Source organism: Artemia franciscana, chromosome 9 (genome assembly GCF_032884065.1).
Source record: "Artemia franciscana chromosome 9, ASM3288406v1, whole genome shotgun sequence".
In the NCBI taxonomy this organism is placed as follows: Eukaryota; Metazoa; Arthropoda; class Branchiopoda; order Anostraca; family Artemiidae; genus Artemia; species Artemia franciscana.
In genome coordinates this window covers 8,334,001-8,361,932 of record NC_088871.1, presented here as the reverse complement: position 1 = coordinate 8,361,932, position 27,932 = coordinate 8,334,001, and the positions used below count along the sequence as shown (strand labels likewise).

Here is a 27,932-nt window from a genome sequence, read left to right as displayed (position 1 = left end):
AACGTCCAGTGCCAACCAAAGACGCCATTAACCAAAATATTGGAGTTGGGGGAGGGGGAGGCCGTGGATTTTACCGACTGATTTTGTTGATACTACTATTCGAACTACTTCATGAGAAAAAAATACAGACAAGCACGCATCCATAATCTTTCTTCTGGAGAAAATTTATTTCTAAATTTCACATTTTTGTAAATATGAGCTTGAAACCTCCACAGTAGGGTTGTGTAATATGGCGAATCTAATGTTGTGATTTTTATTGCGATTACTTGCATTTATGGCGGGGGTTTCTCGTTTGATGTTCACAAAAACTTTATATTTTTGGAATCAGCATAAAAATAAAATTTATTTGATGTGTTAATTGTCAGTAAAGTTCCTTTTTTAATGGTTTCGATATTTCACCCGAGTTGCTGCTTACTTACTGTTCGTTATCACGAACTATTTGGTTTTATACAATGTATTCTACATGTATTTTGGACTATTGATAGAATTTCCGTAATATCTTCTTTTCTTTATTTTTGTTTTATTTGTCTTAATTTCTTTTTAAGTGCCCAGCGTGTGGGGAGAATTTCCTAAAGGGAAATGTTCTGCAGTAGGGGAGGGGATTTTCCAGGGTAAATTTGCAGGAAGATTTTGCGTGAGGGGAATTTTTCGGAGGAGAATATTTTACGGGAGATTTTCCGGGGGTAACACGCCGGAACCCTGGGTAAGCACTTGTTATCCAATTCCCATTGACGCTGCGTTAGAGCATTTGCTATTGAAGCTGTGGGGAAACAAGTCAAACTTAAGCGTAAAAAGTGGAAGATAAAGTGGAAAATAAAGTGGAAGTGGAAGGTAAAAAGGGCTGGCTCATTTTTCACCGAGCGTAGACTTGCCTTGCTTATGTGCTGAATAGGGACTTTTTTTTGCTTGTTTTTCTACTGAACTCCTGAAATTCATCACGTTTGGCGTAAATTGTTTTTCCTCGATTCAGGAATTAGTTCGTTTTGAGCCAAAATTTAACTCGTTTATTGGTTCGAGATTGAGCCAGGATTTAACTCGTTCGATGGCTCAGGATTGAGCCGGGGTTAAACCCGTTTAATGGCTCACAATTAAGCCATAATTTAACTCCTTTAACGGCTCGAGATTGCACCAGAATTTAAATCGTTTAATGAGTCAGAATTGAGCCAGGATTTAACTCGTTTAATGGCTCAGGGTTGAGCCAGGATTTAACTCGTTGCGTTGAATGAGAACTGAACTTGTTTTTGCACCGAGTCAGGACTTAACTATTTTTTCACAGTATCAGTTCTCAGTTTGCCCTTATATCAAGTCAATACAACTTAGATTTAGACTCTACAACTCAAGTCAACTGCACGGCTCTTGAATATATTTCATATTTTTCATATTTGGGAAATTAGAAGAAAAAGAATTACTGTTGAAGAATATACTATCCCCATCAGATGGTATTTATAGTGCAAATCGAATAATTAATTAACGGAACCTCTTTTGTTAATCCCTAATTTTGAATGGCGTATAATTTGACCTTGTCATTGCTTTCTAAAATGTTACTTCTTTATCATTAGATTTGTTCTTGCTTCTATTTTTTCTATTTTTGTCTATTAACGACAAACATTATAACCTTGGGTAGTCCCTTCTTTTACCAAATTACTTGTTTTCCGCTGCCTTTAATGAACATTCTGTGAAGCAGAAGAAGATATAATTTCTACTTCGGCAATTATTACAGCTTTTTCTAAAGCCAGATTTGCTCCGTTAATTTCTAGAGGGTTGGGAATTCATTATTTGGAATGCTGATAAAATAAGAAATAGAAACATTATGCAAGCGGAACAGGTAAAATGACTTTAAAAAATTAGCTGATTTTATATTTAAGAGATTGAAATTTACTTTTTCTCTTTGAGAGAAAGTCATTCACTTTTTTTTATTGATATCTTGGAAGTGGGGCTGAGGTTGAGTTTATGAATTAATGAAATCGTATTTAGATCATTATAAAGGAAACTTTTAACTCACTGAAGCCTAAAAACTTCCTTACCCTGTTTTCACCTTCTAGCTTTCATGACGAGTTGTATTTGTATACTCTTATATCCCTTTATTATAATATTATTATTATAATTATTATATCCCCCTTTATTATTATATCCCTTTAATTATAGACGATTAACATATGGCGACCTGTGTTTAAGAATCTCTTCTGAGATTAATCCGGATAAATCCCAATTAAAGTGAACCTGTGTCACTTGAAACAATACTATTGTTTGGTTTAAACCACTCCCCCACCTTTCTTTATCATGTTTGACAGTAAAAATTTAGTATTTGAACAAAATGAAAAATATTTATTATTCAAGAGTATTTTAACATAACCCATGTTTACTTCTCTTGTTTCATTGCCTAACCGAGACAAAAGGTCTTGTTGTAAGGTTTATTGTGTATATTTTAGAAATTTAAAAATAAATAGTCTTAATTCGAAAAAGAAGTTTTTCTGATGGAATTAAAAAGCAAAGTTGAAATTTAGAACGAATGAAATTATTGTTTCGCGGTTTAGGCAACATATATCTGCAGAACTACTTCAGATTAACTAAATCTTAATATTATCCTATAACAGCAGAATTCTGAAAAAGTACTGAAAACTGAAAAATGAGTTTTTAGAAAATTAAAATTATATACTGAAGTTTACTGATTTTGTGGTCGTTGGGAGCCTTACAAATCAGGCTATTATTTTCTGTAGATTATTTAAGGGCTTTTCTGCACGGAATCCTAATTTTTTGCGTTGGTTTTTTGTTTTCAGGAAAGGACTAGTTTTTAACGATATTTCAAATGGAATATCAGAAGTCAGTTTACTTGAACTACTTTTGCAGATCTATCTTGCATAAACTGGAAGCAGTAACTTTTCGATTCTAAAAACTATAGTTTAAATTACTCAATCTTCGTTTTTACTTATGTACTTGAGTCACACACATATTTGCATTAATTTTTTTTCCCTACTGTTAAAGTAAATTTCCCTTCTTTCTTCCGCATTGACTTCCTATATAAAAGATTATAAATGCTTGAAGTTTACTTCCAAAATGAAGTTCCAAAAAAAGTTCCAAAAAGTTCCAAAAAACTGTTTACTTCTAAAAGTATTTTTTTTCCCTACTGTTAAAGCAAAATGCTTGAAGTTTACTTCCAAAATAAAGTTCCATAAAGAAGTTCCAAAAAAGTTCCAGAAAGAAGTTTACTTCCAAAAATATTTTTTCCCTACTGTTAAAGCCTATTTCCCTTCTTTCTTTTGCATTGACTTCCTATATAAAATATTAAAAATGGTTGAAGTTGACTTCCAAAATTAAGTTCCAAAAAGAAGTTCCAAAAAAGTTCCAAAAAGAAGTTTAGTTCCAAAAATGTTGTTTTCCCTACTGTTAAAACAAATTTCCCTTCTTTCTTCTGCATTGACTTCCTATATAAAAGAATAAAAATGCTTGAAGTTTACTTTCCAAAATGAAGTTCCAAAAAGAAGTTTCAAAAAAGTTCCAAAAAGAAGTTTGCTTCCAAAAATATTTTTTCCCTACTGTTAAAGCAAATTCCACTTCTTTCTTCTGCATTGACTTCCTATATAAAAGATTAAAAATGCTAGAAGTTTACTTCTAAAATTACTTCCAAAAATTGTTATAAAAAATCTTTATCTGATTTATCGTTCCTTTTCTATGAATGCTATTATCTTTTGCTGACTTCCTTTATAATTTATCTCAAACATAACAGTGTCTAAACTCAGCCATTAGAATTTCCATGTATCTTACTTAGTGCTCCAAATCATCTATCTTGATGATGAACATTCTTTCCAATGTTGGGATTTGTATTCCAATAAGGGTCACATTTTTATTGCTTGAAATGCAATCTCTCCCTTTGTATGGTAGATATGCACTTAGAGATATTGCTTTTGAAAAGGAAATGAGACAGGTATATTAACCTAAAAGCGTTTCATGAGTACCTACAAGTGTCCTTGTCTTAATGTGTGTGTCATGTTTTTCATGATCCGAAAACTGAAAAATGACTTTCTTTTTAGGTAAATGTAAATATGAAACAAGCATCATACAATAATAAATTATCAAACAGTTCATAATAATGAACTGTAAGTATAGAACGACCCTCACCAAATGTAAAACGAAACTGTAAAAAGCGAAATTTTGATAAAATGTCAAATAAATTTTCTTTTTACGGATCTTTCAAATACAAGAAACTAATAAATTTAGATTTGCACATCAAAATTTGTGCTAGCCGTAGCCTTATTATTGACGGTTAATGGTTCCCCCACCGTGAAGTGCACAAACGTACGTGGGTGTCACTTAACGGTTTGGCTATATATTGACTATATATGACCAGATTGACTATGTTCCAGTGAAAAGGCAACATATACGATCGATATAGGATGTGCGTACTTACTGAGATGCAGAATCTAATTCAGACCATCAACTAGTGATCGCCAGTTTCAAGCTAAAATTTAGGACTGTGATAAAGTGCAAAAAGGCTATTCAGTCTTTTGACATCTGGAAGCTCCAGGACAAGAGTCTTCGACAATCTTACTGTGTAAACCTTGCTAACAGATTTGCGATTATTCGACTGAAGACACAACTGCTACGATTGTCGAGAGTTATTCTACTGTGGTCTATTGTGCTGTGTGTGCGCAGTGTTGCCGAAGAAAACATTGGTTATGAAAAAAAAGTGATCAGTGGATCAGTTGCAACTCTTGGAATCTGATGAGTGACTGGAAAGAAGCCAAAATAATATTCTCATGTGACAGCGCACTGTTGAATACAAATACCATTTGAAATCGAACTATTTGGAACCCCACAGGGTCGTAAATTAGTCTATAAAATTAGATAGACGAATTATATTAAAAGACGAATTATATAAATAGATATAGAATTACATAATATTAGAAAAATATTTTGGGAACACTTTTCTCATCAGACCTTTGATTAGCTGGGCACTTCGATTAGGCCTGGTCCTCAAAAGCTTTTTGCATGTACTCAAGAACTGCCACAGAGGGCACATGTGGAACATGGTCACTGCTCACTTCCAGGATTCGAACTGCCAGACAAATACAAGACAGAATTCGTTTAAAACTTAAAACTCATTATGGTGATTTTCAACCCTCTCGAATCAATACCGAGGGGCGCCCCTAAAAATTAATCTTCTGGTTTCTTCAAATGAAAATCTAGGACAGGAAGCCTTCGAAATAACCCTGTTTTGAAAAGGGACTTGACTAGCTGTAATAAGACTTTTTTTACTTTTTTAAGTTTTTGACACCCTGGCGCACTGAACGGGGAGAAAAAAAAATCTTTAAGAAGACATGTATACAGAACAATGAAACCCCATTTTTTGGAGAGCTGACAATTTTAGAATTGTGAAAACTAGATTCATTTGACATGAGGAGGAGATATTTGAAGTGTGGAAGAGTGTCCTAGAGTCTTATACTTTATACTCCTATACCAGCCAGAGTCCTATACTTTAAATTTCAGTAATATTTCGAAGTATCAACAGTAAATATTAGCAGGTGATTTGAAATATTTTCAGGATTTTATTTTTGTCGATGCCTCATCTTCAAACAATGAACGTATACAAAATAGGAAAAAAATAGGCTACATACATATAACAATGTTTCAAGCACTTACCGCCTCCCTTTCCCTTTGAAAAAATTTTTCTGGATGCGTCAAAGATTATTTAACGTATTTTGCAATGCTTTTAGCTGTCCCCAAATTATTCGAACCCGTCACGATGATATATATATATATATATGTTTGAGATTATTCCCCACCCCTTAGCTCTCCTGAAGTTTGCATATGTCGGAGGGATTCAAGTGTAAGAAAGAGAATGTAGCAACCAGTGTTAATGAATTTGAAAATAATTATAAGAACATTAACAGACTATGAAAACATGATTAACTTTAAAATTCTTCCATTCAACCTATGTAAAATGTGATGTAGGCCCTGATTTGGAACTGAACGAGTCAATTGGGGAACAAGTTCAATATCCATAATAGCCACTTAGAGGGCTGTAGGCTTGTAAGAAATGTTTGATATGAATTTGAATGAGTGAAAATGTCACTAATAACACAATAAAGGATTTTCAGCATATTGAACGTTTCTTTAAAGAGCCTGAATATTTTATTTGAACCCATTGAGTGCTAGAACTACCAAATAGTAGTACCAAATCAATATGGCTGTTGTCTTATCCATATATAAGGTCTTTCCACGTTGGAAGGGATACAAAAACGAAGAAAGGGAAATTTTAGGCCACTACAGTTTGATTTCACAGAGTGGATGGATCCTTCTCACCAATCTTATTCGAAAAATATCCTCTTAAGTGGGAGAAGGGCTTAGAAAGAATTTGACTCTTCAAGATCGATGATGACAAGAAATCTTTTCCGGTGAATCAAAAAAAAAAAAAAAATTTAAGTTACAGAAAATGTGGATAAAAATATGTTAGAAAATTTTCAGAATCTTAGAAGCGCTTTAAGTCATGTTTTGAAAATGTTTCAGATGCGCCTTTGGATTTTAGGCTCTATTTTGTCCTAAAATTATGATATTTCCTGAATCCTCGCATTTGGATTTTCCTTGGTCTGTTTTTATTGTAATAATTACTTGGACTGTATAATAAATGAGTGGGATCAATTTTCTTTTGATGTCTTAGAAGATGGAACTATTCCATCTGATTTTTGAGAAATAAATCCCTTGTTTTGATGTTCTCATCACGAACCGAGTTAATAACTTTATTCTTTTTTTGCAATTAACCTTGAAAGGCAACTATCTAAAATGAATAATGATTATGATCATGCTTGTTTTCTATTGGAGTGGTTAATTATCTAAATGTATATTTGTGTGACATGTGCAGAAGCTACAGTCTTAGCAGGACAATATAAAGCGCTGATATTTAAAAAAAAAAATTATATTGCATATTATAATGGGTGTTTTTCGCGTACTACTGCATTATTCAGAACACACTCAATAAGTGAAGTTAGGTTCTTTCGTGAAACAAACTACAATGTAGGTACATTTTAATTATGTGTAGAGGTGGTTAGGTTAGGGTAAGTTAGGTATTTGACATAATGCACCCCACCCTCCTAATTAAGTAAACCACGTATTTACTTGCAAATTGACTTTTTTCAAACATGGCCTATTGTTCACTTCCAAAAATGTTCCTTCTCGAAGAGTATAAAGTCTTGTTGTGTCCTTTGACCCACTGTTTCGTTGTGGGCAACAACCCCTTATCCTGGAAAAATATAATTCCCTCTTTTTCAGTCTTTGGTAAATCCCAAACCTTCATTTCAAAATCCATGTTCAGACGCTATCTTCTATCACTATGCATAGCAAACTAAATTGAGTTCTGTCTTTGTGGGTATGAAATCGGATTTTCTCATCGTTGTTTGTTTCACAAACGAACCTAAATTCACTTATTGAGTGTGTTCTGAATAACACACAAGTACCGTTTTCATATACTAGACCAAAACATAATATGGTATTTTCATAATATACTCATCACGCATTCAGTATAATCACTTCTTCTTTTCTTTGCAATTTTTGGAATATATGTAAGATTTGCCTTTTTGTTTTCTGGTGCAAAGACGTGATCTTTGTGTCCTGAATTCCCTCGTTTTTGTATTATTTGTTCTTGCTTTTTTTTTTGCAATTAATATTTAGAGTGTCGCACTAACAGAAAGTGGTCAACTTTCTCTAGACGTCTCAGAAGATGGAAGTGTCTTGGTTGATTCCCTAGAAATTAATTTTTGTTTTAATATGTTCATCACGAACTGAGTTGACCATGCGTTCTTTTTTTGCAATTAACATTGAAATGACGGTCTCAGATGAGTTATGGTGCCATTCGTAATAATTCGCTATAGACGTGGTTAATTTCAAAATAGAGATTTGCGCAGGATATGCAAAAGCTGCACATAATTAGCAGAGTATAACGTATCGGAGAGAGCTTGATACATTTAGCATTTAGTATTTTAATAAATATTTTCGGTATATCAGGCTAAAATATTTGATATGTTAAATATATTAATTAAATCATCATGCGAGTTCCGTCACTTCTGCTTTTGCAATTCTTTGCAAATGTGTCAGTTACACCCTCTGATTCTGGATACTACGATCTCATCTTTGCCCTAGAATTCCTACTTTTTTTCTGAATTCTCCGTGTGTTTTTTTATTTCATGTGATCTTTTGCAGTTAATACTTAATTGCAAGAGCGTAGAATATCGCAAGAATATCATAGCAAGAGAAAGGGTTCAATTTCCTTTAGGCGTCTCAGAGGACGGAATCCATCTGATTTCCTAGAAATGAATCTGTTGTTTTAATGTACTCGTCACGGATTGAGCTGATCGTTTCTTTCTTTCTTTTTTTAACATTTTTTTAAAAATGGGATGGTCACTGATAGATTGCAATTCCAAAAATGATAAATATGGTTTGTTTTCTCAATGGAGGTTTTCATGGCACATACAGGGGCATGTTTGATATAATATATTGATCTAATTTACGTTTGATTTAATATACGTTTCTGACATAAAATAATAAAACATCGGATGACTTTTTAACATTCTCTTCACGAACTACATCAATAACTTCTATCTTTTTTTGGAACTAAACCTGAAAGATCCTAGATGAACCGTAATTCCAATGGAACTTATTAAGTGGCCAAAGGTCAATGCACAATGAAAATTCAACAAATACCGAAATCAGACTGCTCTTAAACTCGGTATTAACTGATGCTATTGATTAGTTTTTTCATTCGTGATTGATAATGCATAGACTGAAATCAACTAATACCGTAATTTTCCGATGGGTTGAGTAGTATGGCCCTAACAGGGCCAAGACGCTCATCACTAGCATAACCGGTTACTATCTCTGTGACATACATAATTTGGGCCATTGACCTACTTAAATGAGCTTACTACAAGAGATAATTCATTAATATAATCCAGCCGGCATCTCATTTTCATATATGCGTCTGCACATGATTAACTTAAATAGGTGATTTGACGATTTAATTCTATGAGTACATTTTTTATTTGGATTGAATAAAACTGGTTTAATCACGCGCTTGGGTATAGTAAGTTATGTTAAGTTATAGTTATCTTATAGTTAAGTTGTGTTCCCCATGGAATGTATTGCTATAGTTCTTTTTAGAGGGAAGTTCATGATCATCCATGTCCCACCTCCAAGGGGACCCCAATACCCCTTCTCAACTTTTTGCCCCTCCCCCTGTTTTGGAATCAGAATTATTTTGGACTTAAACTTTTTGTAGTGCAACTGGCATGCCACCGCTAAATGAACCTAACTCTAATAAAGTTGTTTGAAAAAAGATGGGGATTGTAGGTTGGCCGTAGGTGCCCGGATACAGGTAAAAAATTGGTTTTGCTGTCATCAGTTGTGTTGCCACTCATGTGTCTCTAACCCCAAAACAATCCGATTCATCTCTCAGACTTTGGTAAAAAAAGCTAATTCACCTATTTCAGACTCTAGTGTACCACTTGCTTGCTGGTATTAGCGACTGTGTCTGACTGAATCTTGATAAATTTCAACTTCATATGTCTCTAACTCTAAAAAGAATCCCATTCATCGCTCTCATACTTTGGTAAAAACCTAATTCATCTATTTTAGACCCTAGTATACCACTTGTGAGCTCATATGTCTCCATATCTAAAAAGAACCCCATTCATGTCTCTCAGACTTTCGCAAAAACTTAATTCATCTATTTCAGACGCTAGTATACCACTTGTTAGGTGGTAGTAGTGGCTGTGTCTGACCGAATCTCGAAAAATTTGCACTTCATATATCTCTAGAATCCGATTGATGTCTCTGAGACTTTGATAATAACCTAATTCACCTATTTCAGACTCTAGTATACCCCCTGTGAGCAGATAGTAGTGTCTTTGTTTGACTAAATTTGATAAATTCCTACTTCAAACGACTCTAACTCTAACAAGAACCCGATTCAAGTCTCTCAGACTTTGTTAAAAACCTTATTCACCTAATTCAGAGTCTAGTGTATCATTTATGGGCTGATAGTAGCGTTTGTATTTACTGAATCTTGATAAATTCCTATTTCATATGTTTTTAACTCTAAAAAGAGTCCGATTAATCGCTCTCAGACTTTGGTAAATACCTTTTTCATCTTTTCCAGACTCTAATATACCATTTGTGAGTTGATAGTAGTGTCTGTGTATGACTAGATCTTGGTAAATTCCCAGTTGATATGTCTCTAACTCTAAAAACAATCCGACTTATCTCTTTAAGACTCTGATAAAAACCTAATCCACCTAAATGCAGACTCTAGTATACCACCTTTTGAGCTGACAGTAGTGTCTGTGTTTGACCTAACCTTGATAAATTCTCATTTCATATATCATTAGCTCTGAAAAACATCTGAGATCTCTCTCAGACTTTAATAAAAATATAATTCACCTAATACTACGACTACTACTACTACTACTACTACTACTACTACTACTACTACTACTACTACTACTACTACTACTACTACTACTACTACTACTACTACTACTACTACTACTACTACTACTACTACTACTACTACTACTACTACTACTACTACTACTACTACTACTACTACTACTACTACTACTACTACTACTATTACTACTACTACTACTAACTCATTCTAGTACCAAGCCACCTGGGGCCAACAGTTACGCACGCTTCTCCTCCAGCACAATCAATTCAGAGCCTCCCTCTTTATACTCTTCCAGGAAGTTCCCATTTCCTTAAAATCTTTATTTAAGACATCCTCCCACTCCAGACGAGGACGACCTGCTTTCTGTTTATCCCTAGGCGGTTGGCCGAAAAGGACGATCTTCGGGACTCGGTCATCCTTCATCCGCAGAACGTGGCCTAGCCATCTCAACCTTTCTTTCATTATAGCCCTAGAAAATGGGATTGAACCACATTTTTCGTACAACCTACTGTTTGAAATACGGTTAGTCAGCCGGGAACCCAGAACAATCCGTAGGTAATTTCTCTGGAAAACATCTAGTAAATTTTCATCTGCTTTTCGGAGCACCAATGCTTCCGAGCCATATTGGACCTACTATTTGATACTACCGATATATTTGATACTACTATTACTGCTACTATTATTACTACTTCTACTGATACTACTACTAAAACTAAACCTAAAACTTCTACTATTAATTCTGCTACTACTACTAACTACTCACCGCAGCACCAAGCCGCTTGAGGCCAACACAGCTACATACGCTGTTCCTCCATCCCAATCTATTCAAAGCCTTCCTCTCCACACCCTTCAAGGAAGCTTTCGTTTCTTTTAAATCTTTTTTTATGATATCCTCCCACCTCACACTAAGATGATTTGCTTTCCAGTTAGCCCTAGACGGCTGGTCGAAATGGACAATGTTTGGCAATCTGTCATCCTTCATCCTTAGAACGTGGCCTAGCCATCTCACCCATTCTTTCATTATAGCCCTAGAAAGTGGGATTGAACCAGATTTTTTGTACAGCCTTCTATTTAAAATACGGTCAGCCAGCCGGGTACCCAGAACATTTCGTAGGCGATTTCTCAGAAAAAAACATTTAGTAAATTTTCATCCGCTTTTGGGAGCACCCATGCTTCCGAGCCATATTTGACCTACTATTTGATATTACTGACATATTTGGTACTACTGTTATTGCTACTATTATCACTACTTCTACTGCTACTACTGCTAAAACTAAAGCTAAAGCTGCTACCATTAATTCTACTACTACTACTAACTACTAACAGCAGCACCAAGCCGCTTGAGGCCAACACAGCTACACACGCTCTTCCTCCATCCCAATCCATTTAAAGCCTCCCTCTTTACACCCTCCAAGGAAGCTTCCATTTCCTTTAAACCTTTTTTTTTATGATATCCTCCCACCTCGGACTATGATGATTTGCTTTCCGGTTAGCCCTAGACGGCTAGTCGAACTGGACAAGTTTTTGCAATCTGTCATCCTTCATCCGCAGAACGTGGCCTAGCCATCTCACCCATTATTTCATAATAGCTCTAGAAAATGGGATTGAACCAGATTTTTCGTATAGCATAGTGTTTGGAATACGGTCAGTCAGCCGGGTACCCAGAAGAATCTGTAGGCAATTTCTCTGGAAAACATCTAGTAAATTTTCATCCGCCTTTCGGAGCACCCATGTTTCCGAGCCATATCTGACCACTGTCACCACTGTAGCTTCCAATATTCTAATCTTGGTTTGCAGATTTATCTTCCTATTCTTCTAATTTTTTTTATCGTGAAAAAGCACCCTGATTCTTGACTCCAGTATACCACTTATGAATTGATAGTAGTGTCTGTGTTTTACTGAATCTTGAAAAATTCCTACTTTATATGTCTCTGACTGTAAAAAGAATCTGATTTACCTCTCCTTTGATTGCGCTATTTTGATAAATAGCCCAATTCATAGATTTCAGACTCTAGTGCGCCACTTGTGAGCTGGTAGAATTCTGATAAGTTTTTGCTTCATATGTCTATAACTCTAAAACGTTCACATTCATCTCTTTCAGACTTTGTTATAAGCCCTGTTAACCTATCTCAGATTCTAATATACCCCCTCTGAACCCACTAGTAGTATCTATGTCTCTGAAAATTTCTTTTCTCACATCTTCGACTTTTTATCAAACATTCTAAATGTTTGACTTGCTAGCTTACCCTAAAAATAATGGAAAAATAACAAAGTAATGCATAAATATTTTTATTGAATTGACGATATGTAGGCTATCATCATAAAAATAAAAATAAATGCTTTGAATTCGTTCCGTAAAATACTTCATTATGTTTTCTTTTGACATGGCACTTATTGCATTCCGGGATTATACACGAGTTTTAACTCGATTTCAGCTATAATCACATCACACATTTCATCATTGGTATAATTCGATTCACTGACTGTATCTTCTGGTATACGAGCAATGGTAGTAATAATGTTCATTTTTGCTTTGTTTTTTATCCATTTATTTTTATACCCCGTTGTTATATTGTCTGCCAATGCCCTTTTTATTCTGGTTTTGATTTCATTGTTTATTACCACATTGCTTTTAGATAGTTTGCAGTTCTGGCACATGGACAAGATATGCATTATGACATTAGTTCAACAGTAGGTCTTTCTTTATCCCTTTCCTTTCATTTGAATACTAATGCCAGAAATGTGGTGACCTGATCTTTCAACAGGTAACGTGTTACCAGAACCACTGAAAAGAAGTTGACCTTCATCATCAACTGTTAGTTTCAGGCTTGCATTATCATTGAGCACTAAATTCTCTGGAAATACTACTCTTGCATATCCACCATCAGAAAAGTTGAAGTTTTTGGGTTATCCACAGAAATATAATCTCTCACTCTGATTACAACATATGCATACATTTCCAATATTGTTACAATTAGCACTTGTTTCATGGTTCAAATATTTATTTTCTTTAGGATTTAACGCAACGACGTCTCTATAATGTGCACATGCTTTCTTTGAATTTTCATCTTCACTTTTTTAAATATGATGCAAGTGTTCATCATTCCAATGTTCAATAAATACTGATTGAAAACATACAATATACCGTTTAGTGCCGATGACCAGCCATAGAGTACCACAGAGGCAGCCGCTTGAAATAAAAATCCAAAAAACTGTGGTCACCAGTACAAAAAAATCGAACTCTAAAAAAAGAGGGGGGGTGTATATTGTGGATCTCTTGGCGACTAGACATGGATGACCATAAGTTCCCTCTAAAAAAAGCCATAGCAATTGATTCATTGGCCAGAACAACTTTTTGGTTTACTAACCCAAGTGGCTGATTATACCATTTCATTCAATCCAAATAAAAAATCTATTTATATAATTAAATAGTCGAAAAACATCTTTAAGTTAATCATGTCCAGACATTTATATGATAATGAGGTACCGGCTGGATTATGCTAATAAATTATCTTTTGTAGTATGGACATGTAAGTAGGTCAATGACCCAAACTATGTGTGTCAGAGAGATAGTAACTGGTTACGCTAATGATGTACGTCTGGGCGCTGTTATGGCCATACTGCTTATTTGTTTTTATCTTTTTATCTTTTTTATATTTTCATCTTTTTATCTTTTTATTAAGAAAAATGGGAACTTCCTGGGAGGGTGTAAAGAGGGTGGCTGTGGATAGATTTGGATGGAGGAGGAGCGTGCACAACTCTGTTGGCCTCAGGTGGCGTGGTGCTGCGGTGAGTTGTTAGTAGTAGTAGTAGTAGTGTATATGTTTTTATATAATGGAAGTATTAGAGAGCCTTATATACTTCATGGACAAAAAACTTAGCTCTCATTGTAAGACTAATTTTAGCAATAAATCCATCTTGCCATATGCGAATATGTTGCTGTATTATGATGATTTTGCAGTAGTTTTTTTTACGTATTTTATTATTTTTAAAAAGACTTCTAAAGGATTCTCATTTAAACCCCCCCAAAAATTGAATCTGTGATGCATTTAAAAACCTAATCTTTCTTCATCTGTAAGATTATGAAAATGTATGGTATGTCCTTTAAACTTTTGGCTTGATATGCCTTGGGCTCACTCTCAAACCATACTGTAGGCTTACTTTAGGTATAATATCTGTGTTTCTACTGTGCTATTCTGTTGTCCTATCTTTACAATCACCTTCAAATGTCATTTTTCTCAATTCTAATTTAGATTCAACTTTGAATCCTAAAGTGGAAGTGAGAGTAAGATCACCACTTTAGTTAGTATTTTACTCACTCCTATTGCTCATTTTTCTAACTTACTCACTTCTCAGTTTGACTTTGCACTTGAGTATTGATGCTCACTTCTATATTCTCGTAATTATTGAATATTTGAATATTTTATCTTAGATGAATTGAAGATTGACACTGATGATAATCCAGGTGAAGCTCTTTTGGTGTCTCAATCGGTCTGGGGTATCCTAAGAGGTCTTGAGACTTTTAGCCAGATAATTTACTCTTCTCCAAACGGTATTGCTGTAAGTAAATCACAGCTATTTCAAGTTTTCTGTTACAACAACATTTCAAAAATAATTAGAGTCTGTTAATTTTTTTTTATGAAGATCTCTATGCATGGTTCTTGACACTTTAATACTAATTATGAAAAATCTTTAAGGTCAGAATATGTATATCCGGTTTCTATTAGGACGTTCCCGTTTTCTATTCTTCCAGACTCTTCGGTTTCTATGCGTTGATTATCCGGACACATAAATGCTTAAATGCTAATTTAATAGTATTGTGTATTTGCATTAATGGTTATTAGCCGAAATTAGTAGCTAATATTATTCTTTAATTATTAGTTCTTAATTAGTTCTTTAATAAGCTAATATTAAAGAACCTAAGAAGTTTTGATATATTTAGTGTTTCTATAGGCTGAAAAGCCAGGTTTCTTTAGAAAACTCTTGCAGAACTTTATAATTTCCAAGAATATTAATGACTAGTTATTACGCAAATTTTTTTCTCCATCTCTTGTCATATTATTAAAGGGGATTCCCCTTTCTTTCTACTTGTTTATGTCACTGTCTTCTCCGCTTGGTATTGATCATTTAGGAGTGCCATGTTTTTTCTTAAATATTCGATGTTTTGTTGTGAATTGTCCAAGCAAATTTCTGTTGGCTCTAAGTAGTCAATTTCCTCTAGATACCTAGTTGACTGACACAAATTCGTAAATATATAAAAAAAAATCGATTACGAAATTTTTATATATTTTTTATGATAGTTTTTGTTTTTAAAGGATATCGTTTTAATGTATACAGTTAAATAATTTAAGGCTAAAACCTAAAAAAACATATAAAAACGTAGATTTGATCAGGTTGACTTCTTGAAGTCTTAGATAAAAGAGATCCGAGCTGATTGGAAACAAACGATTGTAGAAAAATATGGAATCATGTCCATTAATTTCTAACCATTTCTAATTTATAAAAAAAATCTTAAAGTGCACTGTATTAACGGAAAATTTCTGGGACAAATAATCTTTACCTAATTCTGCAGGAAAATCCTTTGTTTTGCCAACAGTGCTTAACTCTCCAAAAACTGTAAACCCTCAATTTTTATAACATTTGATCAATGCTTAAAAAATTAATTTGTGACATTCTTTTCCATTCTACTCCTTTAATCTGAACGCCTTTAAAATTGTCTTTTAAAACTTCTAGTAACAGCATTGTTCGTTATTCTCTTCAGTGGTTTCCTCATTCTTCCTTAGACCCTATTAACATCAGTCGTTTTTTCTCTGGTTATAGATTCCTTTTTTGTTTGGAGTGCTTCTATACGTTATAAATTTCTATAGTGGTCTGTTCCTTGTATATTACCTTATTGAAATCCTCCCAGGGGATTTTTTTTCATGCTGAATATGATTCTTTCAAGGGAAGATGAGTGGTTATTCAGAACGGATGAATAGATAAGATTTTCTCTACTTTTTAATGTTTTGAAGTTGAGAAGCTCTTAATAGGGTAATGTTTAATTTGTTGAATTTTAATGAACTAATAATGGGAATTAGTTTTTTTTACACCATAGCTTCTTGATAAATGGAAATATTTATGGAAAGTGCATCCAATCCCTTTTATTTAAGAAACTTTCTCTTCTCTGCGAGAGTTTGTAAAGAGAACTAGGCAAATTCCTGACAACTGCCGTTTCGGTGACAATCTGGATGGGTTTGGTATACAAAGAAACTGTATGGATCTAGGTGATTAAAAGGGCGTATCTGTTATATCCCAGAAACTGCTAACGGCTTTCAGTTGACATTTTTAGGAAACATTGAGGGGGATGTTGAACTAAATCAAAAGACGGTATGTACATCTTTGTTGTCAAAAGGGTGTAGGTGCAATATGTCAGGAAATGGCTATGCGCCTAACTTATAGAAAATGTGAAGAGGCTGTTCAACTAAATCAAAAGGCACTGTATATATCAATATTTTTAAGAAGACGTACTTAGAATATGTCGAGCACGATGCGGGTGTTTTGTTCAAACTTCAAGGAATGTTGAGGGAGATAAGGAACTGAATAAAAAGACTTTAAGTGAATCCGGGTTATCAAATGACATCTGCAGTCACTCAGAAGCAGCTTAGCCACTCAAGTTGGAAATTTCAGGGAAAGTTGAGGAGGGTGTTTGGCTGCAACTACTTGCTACTGTAACTGCAATAACTTGTGACGACGACTGCGAGTACTTTTGATTGCGACTGTGACTACTTGTAAATGCGACTGAAACTACTTGCAACTGCCACTACTTCGTCTGCAACTGCTTGTGACGGTGACTGCGATTGTTTGTGACTGCGATGACTCGCGACTACCACTACTACTACTGTGGTTGCGATTGAGACTGTGGTCGTGACTGTTACTACTACTACTAGGACTACTACTTCTGCTAGTAGTACTACTTGTACTGCTACTATTGAATAAATCAAAAGAGTTTAAGTGCGTCCATCTTGTCGAATTGTCATAGATTTAAAATCTCTTGAACGGTTAAGGGTATTGAGTTGAAAGTCTCTGGGCTTGTTGAACGTTATGTTGAACTACATTAATTGAAACTATATCAGTCTAGGTTTTCAATAGGGTATATCTGCAAAATTAGGAATGGCTAAAGGTATTAAGTTGGAACTTTCAGGGAATGTTGAACTAGATTACAAGACACTATGTGCGTCTAAGTGATCAAAAGGATTTATCTATAATATTTCACGGGATATTCAACATGTCCAAAGACACTATATGCATCCAAGGTTGTTAAAGGGTCCATCTGTACACCTAAAAACAGCTAACAGAGTGAATTTGAAAGTTTCCAGACTTGTTAAAGGGGATGCTCGATTAACATTTATCTATAGTCATGATTATAACGTGATGGTTGTGAAAATCGCTTCAGCCCTATAGAAACCCAAAAATGGTGTACACTTTCAATACTTTTTTTTACTAAAATTCCCCATACCCATCTACCTTAAATTACAGTACGATTATTATTTAAAATTTGTCGCATTTTTTTTCCAAAAACCTAAGTAGCTAGCCGAAATCTTGATTCTTAAGGAGATTAAATAAAAAACAACAAGTTTTTAACTGAAAGAAATGAGCCACATTAAAACTTAAAACGAAAGGAAATTATTCTATCAAACAGTTCGTGGTAACGAACTGTTGGTACCCATTTGGTACCAATAGATGGTACCTTTTGGTACCAATAGCTATATCAAAAGAATCGCATTTTAATGCTGATTTTAAATATATAAGTTTCATCAAGTTTAGTCTTACCCATCAAAAGTTACGAGCCTGAGAAAATTTGTGTTATTTTAGAAAATAGGGGGAAACACCCCCCTAAAAGTCATAGAATCTTAACGAAAATCACACCATCAGATTCAGCGTATCAGAGAATCCTACTGTAGAAGTTTCAAGCTCCTATCTACAAAAATGTGGAATTTTACATTTTTTGCCAGAAGGCAGATCACGACGGATGCGTGTTTATTTGTTTGTTTTCCTTTTCCCAGGGGCGATCGTATCGACCCAGTTGTCCTAGAATGTTGCAAGAGGGCTCATTCTAACGGAAATGAAAAGTTCTAGTGCCCTTTTTAAGTGACCAAAAAAATTGGAGGGCACCTCGGCCCCCTCCCACGCTAATTATTTTCCCAAAGTCAACGGATCAAAATTCTGAGATAGCCATTTTATTCAGCATAGTCGAAAAACCTGATAACTATGTCTTTGGGGACGACTTACTCCCCCACAGTCCCCTTGGGAGGGGTGACAAGATCAAAACTTTGACCAGTGCTTACATATAGTAATGGTTATTGGGAAGTGTACAGGCGTTTTCAGGAGGATTTTTTGGTTGGAGGCAGGGGTTGAGAAGAGGGGGATATGCTGGGGGAACTTTACATCGAGGAATTTGTCATGGGGGAGGAAAATTTCCATGAAGGGAGCGCAGGATTTACTAGCATTACTTAAAAAAAACAATGAAAAAATAAATATGAAAAAGTTTTTTTTCAGCTGGAAGTAAGCAGCAGCATTGAAACTTAAAACGAACAGAAATTATTACCCATATGAGGGGCTCACCTCCTCCTAATACCTCGCTGTTTACGCTAAAGTATTTTCAGTAATTTCAACTATTTATTCTGCGGCTTTTGTGATTCAGGGGTAATTCTTAATGAATCGGGACAAAATTTAAGCTTTAGTGTAAAGAGCGAGGTACTTACGAGGGGGCGAACCCCCTAATATATGTAATAAAAACATGAGAATACAAAAGTTCTTTACGTAAGCTAATTTATAAGTTACGTATATCTTTTACTTATAAAAAGATTCGTAAAAAATTAGTTCTAGTTGCCTTTTTAATTAACCGAAAATCGGAGGGCAACTAGGCTTCCTCCACCCGCTCTTCTTTTCTCAAAATCATTCGATTAAAATTTTGAGAAAGCCATTTAGCCAAGAAAAAAAAATATACAAATTTCGTTTTAATTATTCCTCTGCGGAGAGCCAAAATCAAAACATGCATTGATTCAAAAACGTTCAGAAATTAAATAAAAAAAAATAAGTTTTTTAAATGAAAGTAAGGAGCGACATTAAAACTTAAAACGAACAGAAATTACTCCGCATATGAAAGGGGCTTTTCCTTCTCAACCCCCCGCTCTTTACGCTAAAGTATTTTACTGTTTTAAAATGTAGAGTTAAGAGAAAGAGTCAAACTTTAGCGTAAAGAGCGGGGGGTTGAGAAGGAAAACCCCTTTCATATACGGAGTAATTTCTGTTCTTTTTATGTTTTAATGTCGCTCCTTGCTTTCATTTAAAAAAAAACTTGTTTTTTTTTATTTATATGAAAGGGACTGTCCCCTCCTCAAAGTCTCGCTCTTTGCGCTGAAGTTTTAATTGTTTTAAAAAGTAGAGTTGTGAGAAAGAGTTAAACTTAAGCGTAAAGACCGATACTTTGGGGAGGGGACAGTCTCTTTCATATAAGGAATAATTTCTGTTCGTTTAAAGTTTTAATGTAGCTCCTTACTTGCAGTTGAAATAAATTCTTTTGTTTCTGAACATTTTTGAATTAATACTGGTTTTGAAGACTGCTCACCGTACATGAATAATTAAAACGAAATTTGCATATTAATTTTACTTTTTTTTAACTAATAATAACAGTATAATAACCTAAGTTTGATTTATTCCAGTTATTTAAGAATGGCTCCCGAATCAGGATCACAAAGGCTGTTTAATTAGAATAATAACTTCTTTTAAAATTTAAAAGAAAACTTTAGCGTAAGAGCGAGTTATTGAGAAGAGGCAACCCCCTACATTCGTAATATTTTCTGTTCGTTTTAAGTTTTAATGTTGCTTCTTACTTTCAGTTCAAAAACTACCCCCATGAAAAATTCCTCCATGGAAACATCCTTCCTCGTAACCTTCTTCCCCAGACCACCCCACCTGAAAAATCCACCTGAAAACATCTGTATAATTCCAAATAACCAATACTATATGTAAACAATGGGCAAAGTTCCCAACTTGCAGCCCTTCTCTCGGGACTGTGGGGGATTAATTCATCCTGAAAAGCATAGTTATTAGATTTTTGGACTGTGCTAAAAAAAATTGGTTATCTCAAAATTTTTATCGGATAACTTTGGGAAAAAATTGCGTGGGAGGGGGCTTGGCTGCCCTCCAATTTTTTTCTTTCTTTTAAAGGGCACTAAAATATTGGATTTCCGTTCGAATGAGCCATCTCACGGTATTCTAGGATCAATGGGTCGATATGATAACCCATGGGAAGAAAAACAAACACACAAATAGACAGACATCCGTGATCTTTCTTCTGGCAAAAAAAAAAACAACAAAAAACGAAACGAAATTCCACATTTTTGCAGATAGGAGTACTTCTAAATTAGGGTTCTCTGATACATTGAATTTGACGGTGCGATTTTCATTAATATTCTATGACTTTTAGGGGGTATTTCCGTCTTTTTCCGAAAATAAAGCAAATATTCTGAAGCTCGTAACTTTCGATGGGTATGACTAAACTTGATGAAACTTATATATTTGAAATCAGCATAAAAAAAGGATTTTTTGTGTATCTATTGGTATCAAAATTCTGTTTTTTTAGAGTTTCGGTTACTTTTGAGCCGGGTCACTCTTTACTTAATGTTCGTTGCCACGAACTGTTTAAAAGACTGAATAATCTTTGCAAAAATTCATTTAAATAATTGAAAAAGTATGTCGGTTTAGAATGAATCGAATTTAGTTAAAATAAATTATTCTACAAAACAAGCTTTTTCAGAAAAATTTAAAAGCTACTTCAACCAAAGACGAGCAGAAATAAAATCAAATAGTAATTCAAGAGGGAAATGAATATAAATCCCTATCAGTAAATAAATAAACCCCAAAACGAACATAAACTACAGTAAATAAATAAGTCGCAGGTTTTCAATAGGGTATATCCACAAATCCTTAGGAATGGCTGAAGGTATTAAGTTGGAACTTTCAGGGAATGTTGAACGAACAGAAATCACCACAAATAGGAGGGGGGCTAACTCCCCTCCCTATGTCTTCTAAATATCAGAACTTCATCTGACCTTTACTGAAGACAAAATACATTTTAAATGTTTGTTCTTATATAACTTTTGTTAAATAATAAATCCAAATTGTCGAAACTTTTAAGAATGAATATCAACATACGTTAAACTCTCAATTTGCATTAATAACTTTTCAATAGTAGTTATGCTCTTCAGGTTGTTATTGTGAATTTTTTTTTCTTATTTCTTCGCTTATTTAGTTTTTAATTTTAGTTTTTTTTGTGTATTAAGTGTATCTGTCGCTCAATAAAAGCCTAATTATTCTTCCTAGATATTCTCAAGTTAATCTAAGCGTGCTTCGTGTAGACTGGATTTTGACTTGAGGTAACTCTTGAAAAAATACTAACTAATTGTTTTTTATTGAGAGACTTTAGCATTTTCTTATAACATTGGAAATACACTGTAACAATTATTCAGCTTTGTTCGATTATTTTTTATTTTTTTTATTATATTTTTTAATTCGTTGTTTTTTAGCGAAGTTACCAGCTGTTAAATTGTCAGTAATGCTGGTCGATTTTAATTTTGAAACCTTCCATGTTAAATCAAAATGTGTCTTATTCTTTAACAGAGAGTCTAGAAAGCCCTACAATAAGGAAATAAGTGAAGAAAAGTGATACAAGTTTTCGGCAACGGAAAAACAAAAATAAGAAAAGAGACAGATTCTCGCTAGTTTCTCTTTTCTATTCCCTTCTTCTAATTTAAATTCTATTTAATTCTCAATTTACATTAATAATTTTTTTCAGTAATAGTTATGCTCTTCAGGTTGTTATGGTGATTTTTTTTTCTTTTTGGTTTGTCATGACAAATAAAAACACACACAGCTCGAAATACACTAAAAGCCCACAATACACTTTTGATCTTTAGAAGGTGTAGGAAAGGGAAGGGGGTCAGTTATTAGTCGTACTGCTGTCTGTGGTATTTTTTTTTTCGTTTTGTGTTTCATTAATTGATTAATTGTGATTTTTGTTCGTTTTACGCTTGAATTATTATTGGACTTTATGACTATTCGTATTTGGTTTAACATATCTCTTATCTTTTTATTGAAAAATTTCTTTTGTGGGAAAATTTTTTTTTAGTTAATTACCATAGAAACAGGAAAAACGAAGAAGTAATTTTATTTGGATTTGGTAGTATGATTAAAAGCTGCAAAATATTTAGAATAGAAATTTTACATTTCATAACAAGATACGAAAGAAGAAACGAATTTGCAAGTACTGGGGAAGTAATGGGCAAATTCTTTACAGCTGTTTACACTTTACACTTACACTTTGCACTTACTCTTACAACGTTCTTCCTTATGTCTCTTATTATAAATGTCTCTTTATATTTACGGATTTTTTTCTAGTTTCAGGTAAATCGAACGTATGTAAACGATTTTCCAAGGTTTTCGCATCGGGGCCTTCTACTAGACACTTCGAGACATTACTTATCCCCTCGAATTATAAAGAAGAACCTTGACTTGATGGCACAGAGTAAGCTTAATGTATTTCACTGGCACATTACGGACGATCCATCTTTTCCATTTGAGAGTGAGAAATTTCCACAGTTGAGGTGATTATTTTACCATTTCCTTACAAAGAAAGGCGTTAATCCCCGGAACATAAATTTCACACCCAAAAAGATACAGCCCAGAAAATTATATTAAAGATTCCTTATGGCGGAGGACAAATACGGTTTGACCTTGGGGGAATTGCAGCAAAATATTTTACACCAAAATATTCCAAAAATCAGCCTAATCAAAAACAGTGAATCCTCCCTAAACCCCCTTGCACAACCTTTGAAGGGGGGAAATTAGAAATTCCATTTAGACGCATTTTGAGCTTTAAGTGGTAGTTTTCTATCAAATCAAGCATGGCAAATCCGTGTTCGAAGTGAGAAATCAAGTTTGCCGTGCCTCAGTAAAAATTTTAACCTTCACGGAATGGGGGGTGGGGGGTAAAGTACGATGATCATTATTTGCAAGATTTATGTGGCTAAAGAATCATTTTATATCAAATAAAGTACAGTATTCACAAATATGAGGTCAAAAGCATTGTTGTTTTTACTATTTATCTTATTTCCATCTGTAAAGGGCCTACAGTATGAGATGATGCTAAATATCTTGAAAAACAACTTTTTTGATCGAGACACAAACTCCAGATCAATTAGTCAAAAAAAGAACGTTTAGAAATTAGGTAAATTAATCATAAGAACGTTTTGATTTTTAGGTACAAACTAAAGTTAATACTTCTTCCTGCTTGTCTTCGTTATCGTCCTCATCCTGTCTTGCTGCAACTTTAGTAATTAAGGCCCCTCTACACTCCCCGCAGGTGAGGCTGGAGGGCAAACCTTTCCGACGCACCTACTTCTGAGCGACTCGCATCGTACTCGCTAGTGCACTGGCACCGCACCGTCTTTACCCCGTTTCCAGTGCTGGTGAAGAATAATGAGAAGATAAATATTGCGTGACGTAGAGAGGTGCCAACCCAAATCTTCCGGTTTTAACAAATTGGACGCGTCTTACCACCTCCTCTAAAAGAGGTATTTTGCGGCAGCTAAAGTAGGTACAAGCCACTCTGCCTGAACGAAAGCATTTGCTCTTGCAATCCGTATTGTAAATTCTCGCACCCGCATATCCTTCAGGGTCTTCACTTTTCCCTTTGTTTATGGGGAGCATAGCTTTCTCCCCAGCTTTGACGATCTCCTGGTGGTTGAACCCTAGTGTCATGAAGGTCTTGCTAGCATCCTTGAAAATCCCATCTTTAAGTGACATTGAAACCCCTTCTGTTTTCCTACGCCGTGAAGTGTAGATGTTGCATCGCGGCCAGATATTAATATCAGAGAGCCGATAGAAGATATTAGACGATGCCTCTCAACCCCAGAGAATACCCCTTCCCCGGAAAATACCTCCCCGTGGAAAATATCCCCTCCCCCTCCTCCCGAAAAATACATCCTTATTGAAAGTGAATTATTCCCAAAAACTTACTCCCCACTTAAATTTCCCCCAGACAATCCCCCACCCTCTGCAGAAAACTCCCAATAGCAAATGCTATCTATAAGCAATGGACAAATTACAAAGCTTAAAAATGGTACCTAAACTTCTACAATGAAGTTCTCTGATTGTTATATAGTTTGGGAGGGAGGGGGATACGTCAAGGGGTGCATTTTAATGCCAAAACATCCGAGCTCTCATTGGGCCCTCAGATGGCTCAATGCGAGCATGGTTGCAGGAACTTCGGAGGGTGCTAATTGGAAATTGAGAGTACTTGAGGTACTTTTTTTATAAGTCAAAAGTCATTGGAGACCAACCTGCCGCTGGGGGTGGGGGTCTTTTCCAGGTAGTTATCTTCAAGAAGGATTTTTCACGGAGGTATTTTTGGCGGGGGTGGGGATTTATTGGCGCTATTTTCATTGGGATATTTTCCTCAGGGGGGGTATTTTTTGCGGAGTATTTTCTAGGTCCCTTTCTCCTTTTTCACTAACTGCTTTCACCTCTTGGCGAAATTCTCGTAATATCCTGTCAGCCATATCTCTAAATTTTACGAGTGTCTCTTTCCTGTTTGAACCGGACACAACCACTAGTTCGCTATACTCACTGACTAGCAAATCCTTGGCTTCACGAAAAATGCTGGCTAAACTATCACAGCTAGTTTCAGAGAGAATTTGAGTCATCTTTCCTAAAATGATCGTCAGAAGTAAAGGCTCCTCGCTGTTGGTATAACACCGAAGCGCTTCTTCGAGAGCGGTTTTCCTTGCCCTATCGCACGCTCTTCCCTTCCGGTTCTTTGATGGAGGCACGTCACTAACTTCTTCTTGACTACAAAATTTTTGTGGAATCTCTTTTCCTGTCACGAAGTTCACTGAGTATATTTGATGATAAACGGCATCCTCTGCATGAAAGTCAAAAGTCTTTGAACTTATCCTACCAAGAAATGTCATGGCCCATTGATCATTCCTGATCAGTGGGCATGCGTGAATTGAATGTGTGAATTGCGTGAAAGTGAATGCGTGAATTGAAGGTATGCGTTATCCTCTGCATGAAAGTCAAAAGTTTTTGAACTTATCCTACCAAGAAATGTCATGCCCCACTGATCATTCCTGATCAGTGGGCATGCGTGAATTGAATGTGTGAATTGCGTGAAAGTGAATGCGTGAATCGAAGGTATGCGTGATCCTCTGCATGAAAGTCAAAAGTCTTTGAACTTATCCTACCAAGAAATGTCATGGCCCGCTGATCATTCCTGCTCTTACACATTTTACTAATAGAATAGTTGAAGGTATGCGTGATCTTGTGATCTGCATAATTTTACTGCTTGACAACATAATAGGGAGGTCTTCGAAAAATCAAAGCGTGGAGATGAAGATCGAATTGGAGGGGCGGGGGAGGGTTGCAACCAGTTCTTTCTGCTCAAGTTTACGAGCCTAAGAGAGTTTGCCTTATTTTAAAAAGCATTTTAGGAAACACCCTTATTTTAGGAAACACCCCCTAAAAGTCATAGAATCTTAATGAAAATCACACCGTCAGATTCAGCGTATCAGAAAACTCTACTGTATAAGTTTCAAGCTTCTATCTACAAAAATATGTATTTTTTTGCCAACAGATCACGGATGCGTGTGTATTTGTTTTCTTTTTCTCAGGGTTGATCGTATCGACCCAGAAGTCGTATTATGTCGCGAGAAGGTTCATTCTAACGGAAATTAAAAGTTCTAGTGCCCTTTTTAAGTGACCAAAAATGGAGGGTACCTAGGCCCCCTCCCACGCTCATTTTTTCCCAAAGTCACCGGATCAAAATTATGAGATAGCCATTTTGTTCAACATAGTCTAAAAACCGGATAACTATGTCTTCGGGGAAAACTTAATCCCCCACAGTCCCCAGGGGAGTGGCTGCAAGTCACAAACTTTGACCATTGTTCACATATTGTACATTGTTGCAGAGTGTAACCATGTTTGACCATGGTCATTGGGTAGTGTACAGACGTTTTCAGGGGGACGTTTTGGCGTTCGGGTGGAGGTGGGTCGGGGGATGGGGGTTACGTGTGAGGATCTTTTCATGGAGGATTTTATCATGAGGGAAGAGAATTTCCATGAAGGGGGTTCAGGATTTTCTAGCATTATTTAAAAAAGAACACAATGAGAAAAGGAATAAAAAAAAAGTTTGTTCAACTGGAAGTAACGAGCAGCATTAAAACTTAAAACGAACAGAAAATATTGCGTATTAAGGGGGCTCGTCTCCTTCACAGTACCTTGCTCTTTACACTAAGTATTTTAGTCATTTCAACTATTTATTCTACGTCCTTTGTGATTCAAGGGTCATCCTTAAAGAATTGGGACAAAATTCAAGCTTTAGTGTAAAGAGCGAGGCATTGACGAAGGGGCAAACCCCCTCATATACATAATAAAAATATACAAATATAGAAGTTCGTTACTTAAGTTAATTTCTAAGTTACGTATATTTATTACTAATAAAAACGTTTGTAAAAAAATAAAAAGTTCTAGTTGCATTTTTAAGTAGCCAAAAACTGGTGGGCAACTAGGCCTCCTCTTTACCCCTTTTTTTCATCAAAATCGTCTGATCAAAACTATTAGAAAGTCATTTAGCCAAAAAAAAAAGAAAATGAACATGCAAATTTCGTTTTAATTATTCATGTGCGGTGAGCCAAAATCCGAACATGTATTAATTCAAAGACGTTCAGAAAATAAATAAAAAAACAGGTTTTTTTTCTGCAAGTAAGGAGCGACATTAAAACTTAAAACGAACAGGTATTATTCCGTATATGAAAGGGGTTGTACCCTCCTCAACGCCCCGCTCTTTACGCTAATGTTTGACTCTTTCTCACAACTCAACTTTTTAAAACAATTAAAAATTTTAGCGTAAAGAATGAGGCGTTGAGGAGGGGACAACCCCTTTCATATGCGAAATCATTTCTGTTCGTTTTAAGTTTTAATGTCGCTCCTTGCTTGCAGTTAAAAAAAACTTGTGTTTATTTATTTAATCTCGAAAAGAAGGGACTTTTCTTTCTTATTTTGTCTCGAAATTTAGCAGCGACTCGATTTTTTTTGCATCAGTGACTTTGATTTTTTCCTTAGATATCCTGCTTGCAGCGAAAGCTACGACCTATTAAAACAAGTCACGGCTCGTAGTAACCAAAAGCTTATAAACTTTTTTGAGAAAAGACTGTCGAGTGAAAAAAAAATTGTCCTTTGAAACCGATTCAGGGACGATAAATGTGATTTCGAAAGATAGACAGGAAACCTTCAAAAATGGTGCCGGATTGAAATGAAAAGAGAACCACTGCAATCATCCTAGTCGAAATATAGGAAAATAGGAAAAATCCGAAAAAAATATAGAAAAATAGAAAAAAAAATAGGAAAAATAGGAACCATATAGGAAAGTTACAGCCCCAGTAAACAGCAAGGAAAAGCA

At 35.1% G+C, this 27,932-nt stretch overlaps 1 protein-coding gene across 1 annotated transcript in view; it reads left to right on the top strand.

Annotated features, from left to right (window-relative positions):
* The window catches only part of LOC136030953 (beta-hexosaminidase subunit alpha-like), a 216,706-nt gene that overhangs the window by 27,238 nt on the left and 161,536 nt on the right, over positions 1–27,932 (top strand). Inside the window, exons 3-4 of the mRNA XM_065710094.1 lie at positions 14,868–14,995; positions 22,874–23,079. Coding sequence (XP_065566166.1) covers positions 14,868–14,995; positions 22,874–23,079 — 334 coding nt within the window. The remainder of the gene's footprint in view (positions 1–14,867; positions 14,996–22,873; positions 23,080–27,932) is intronic.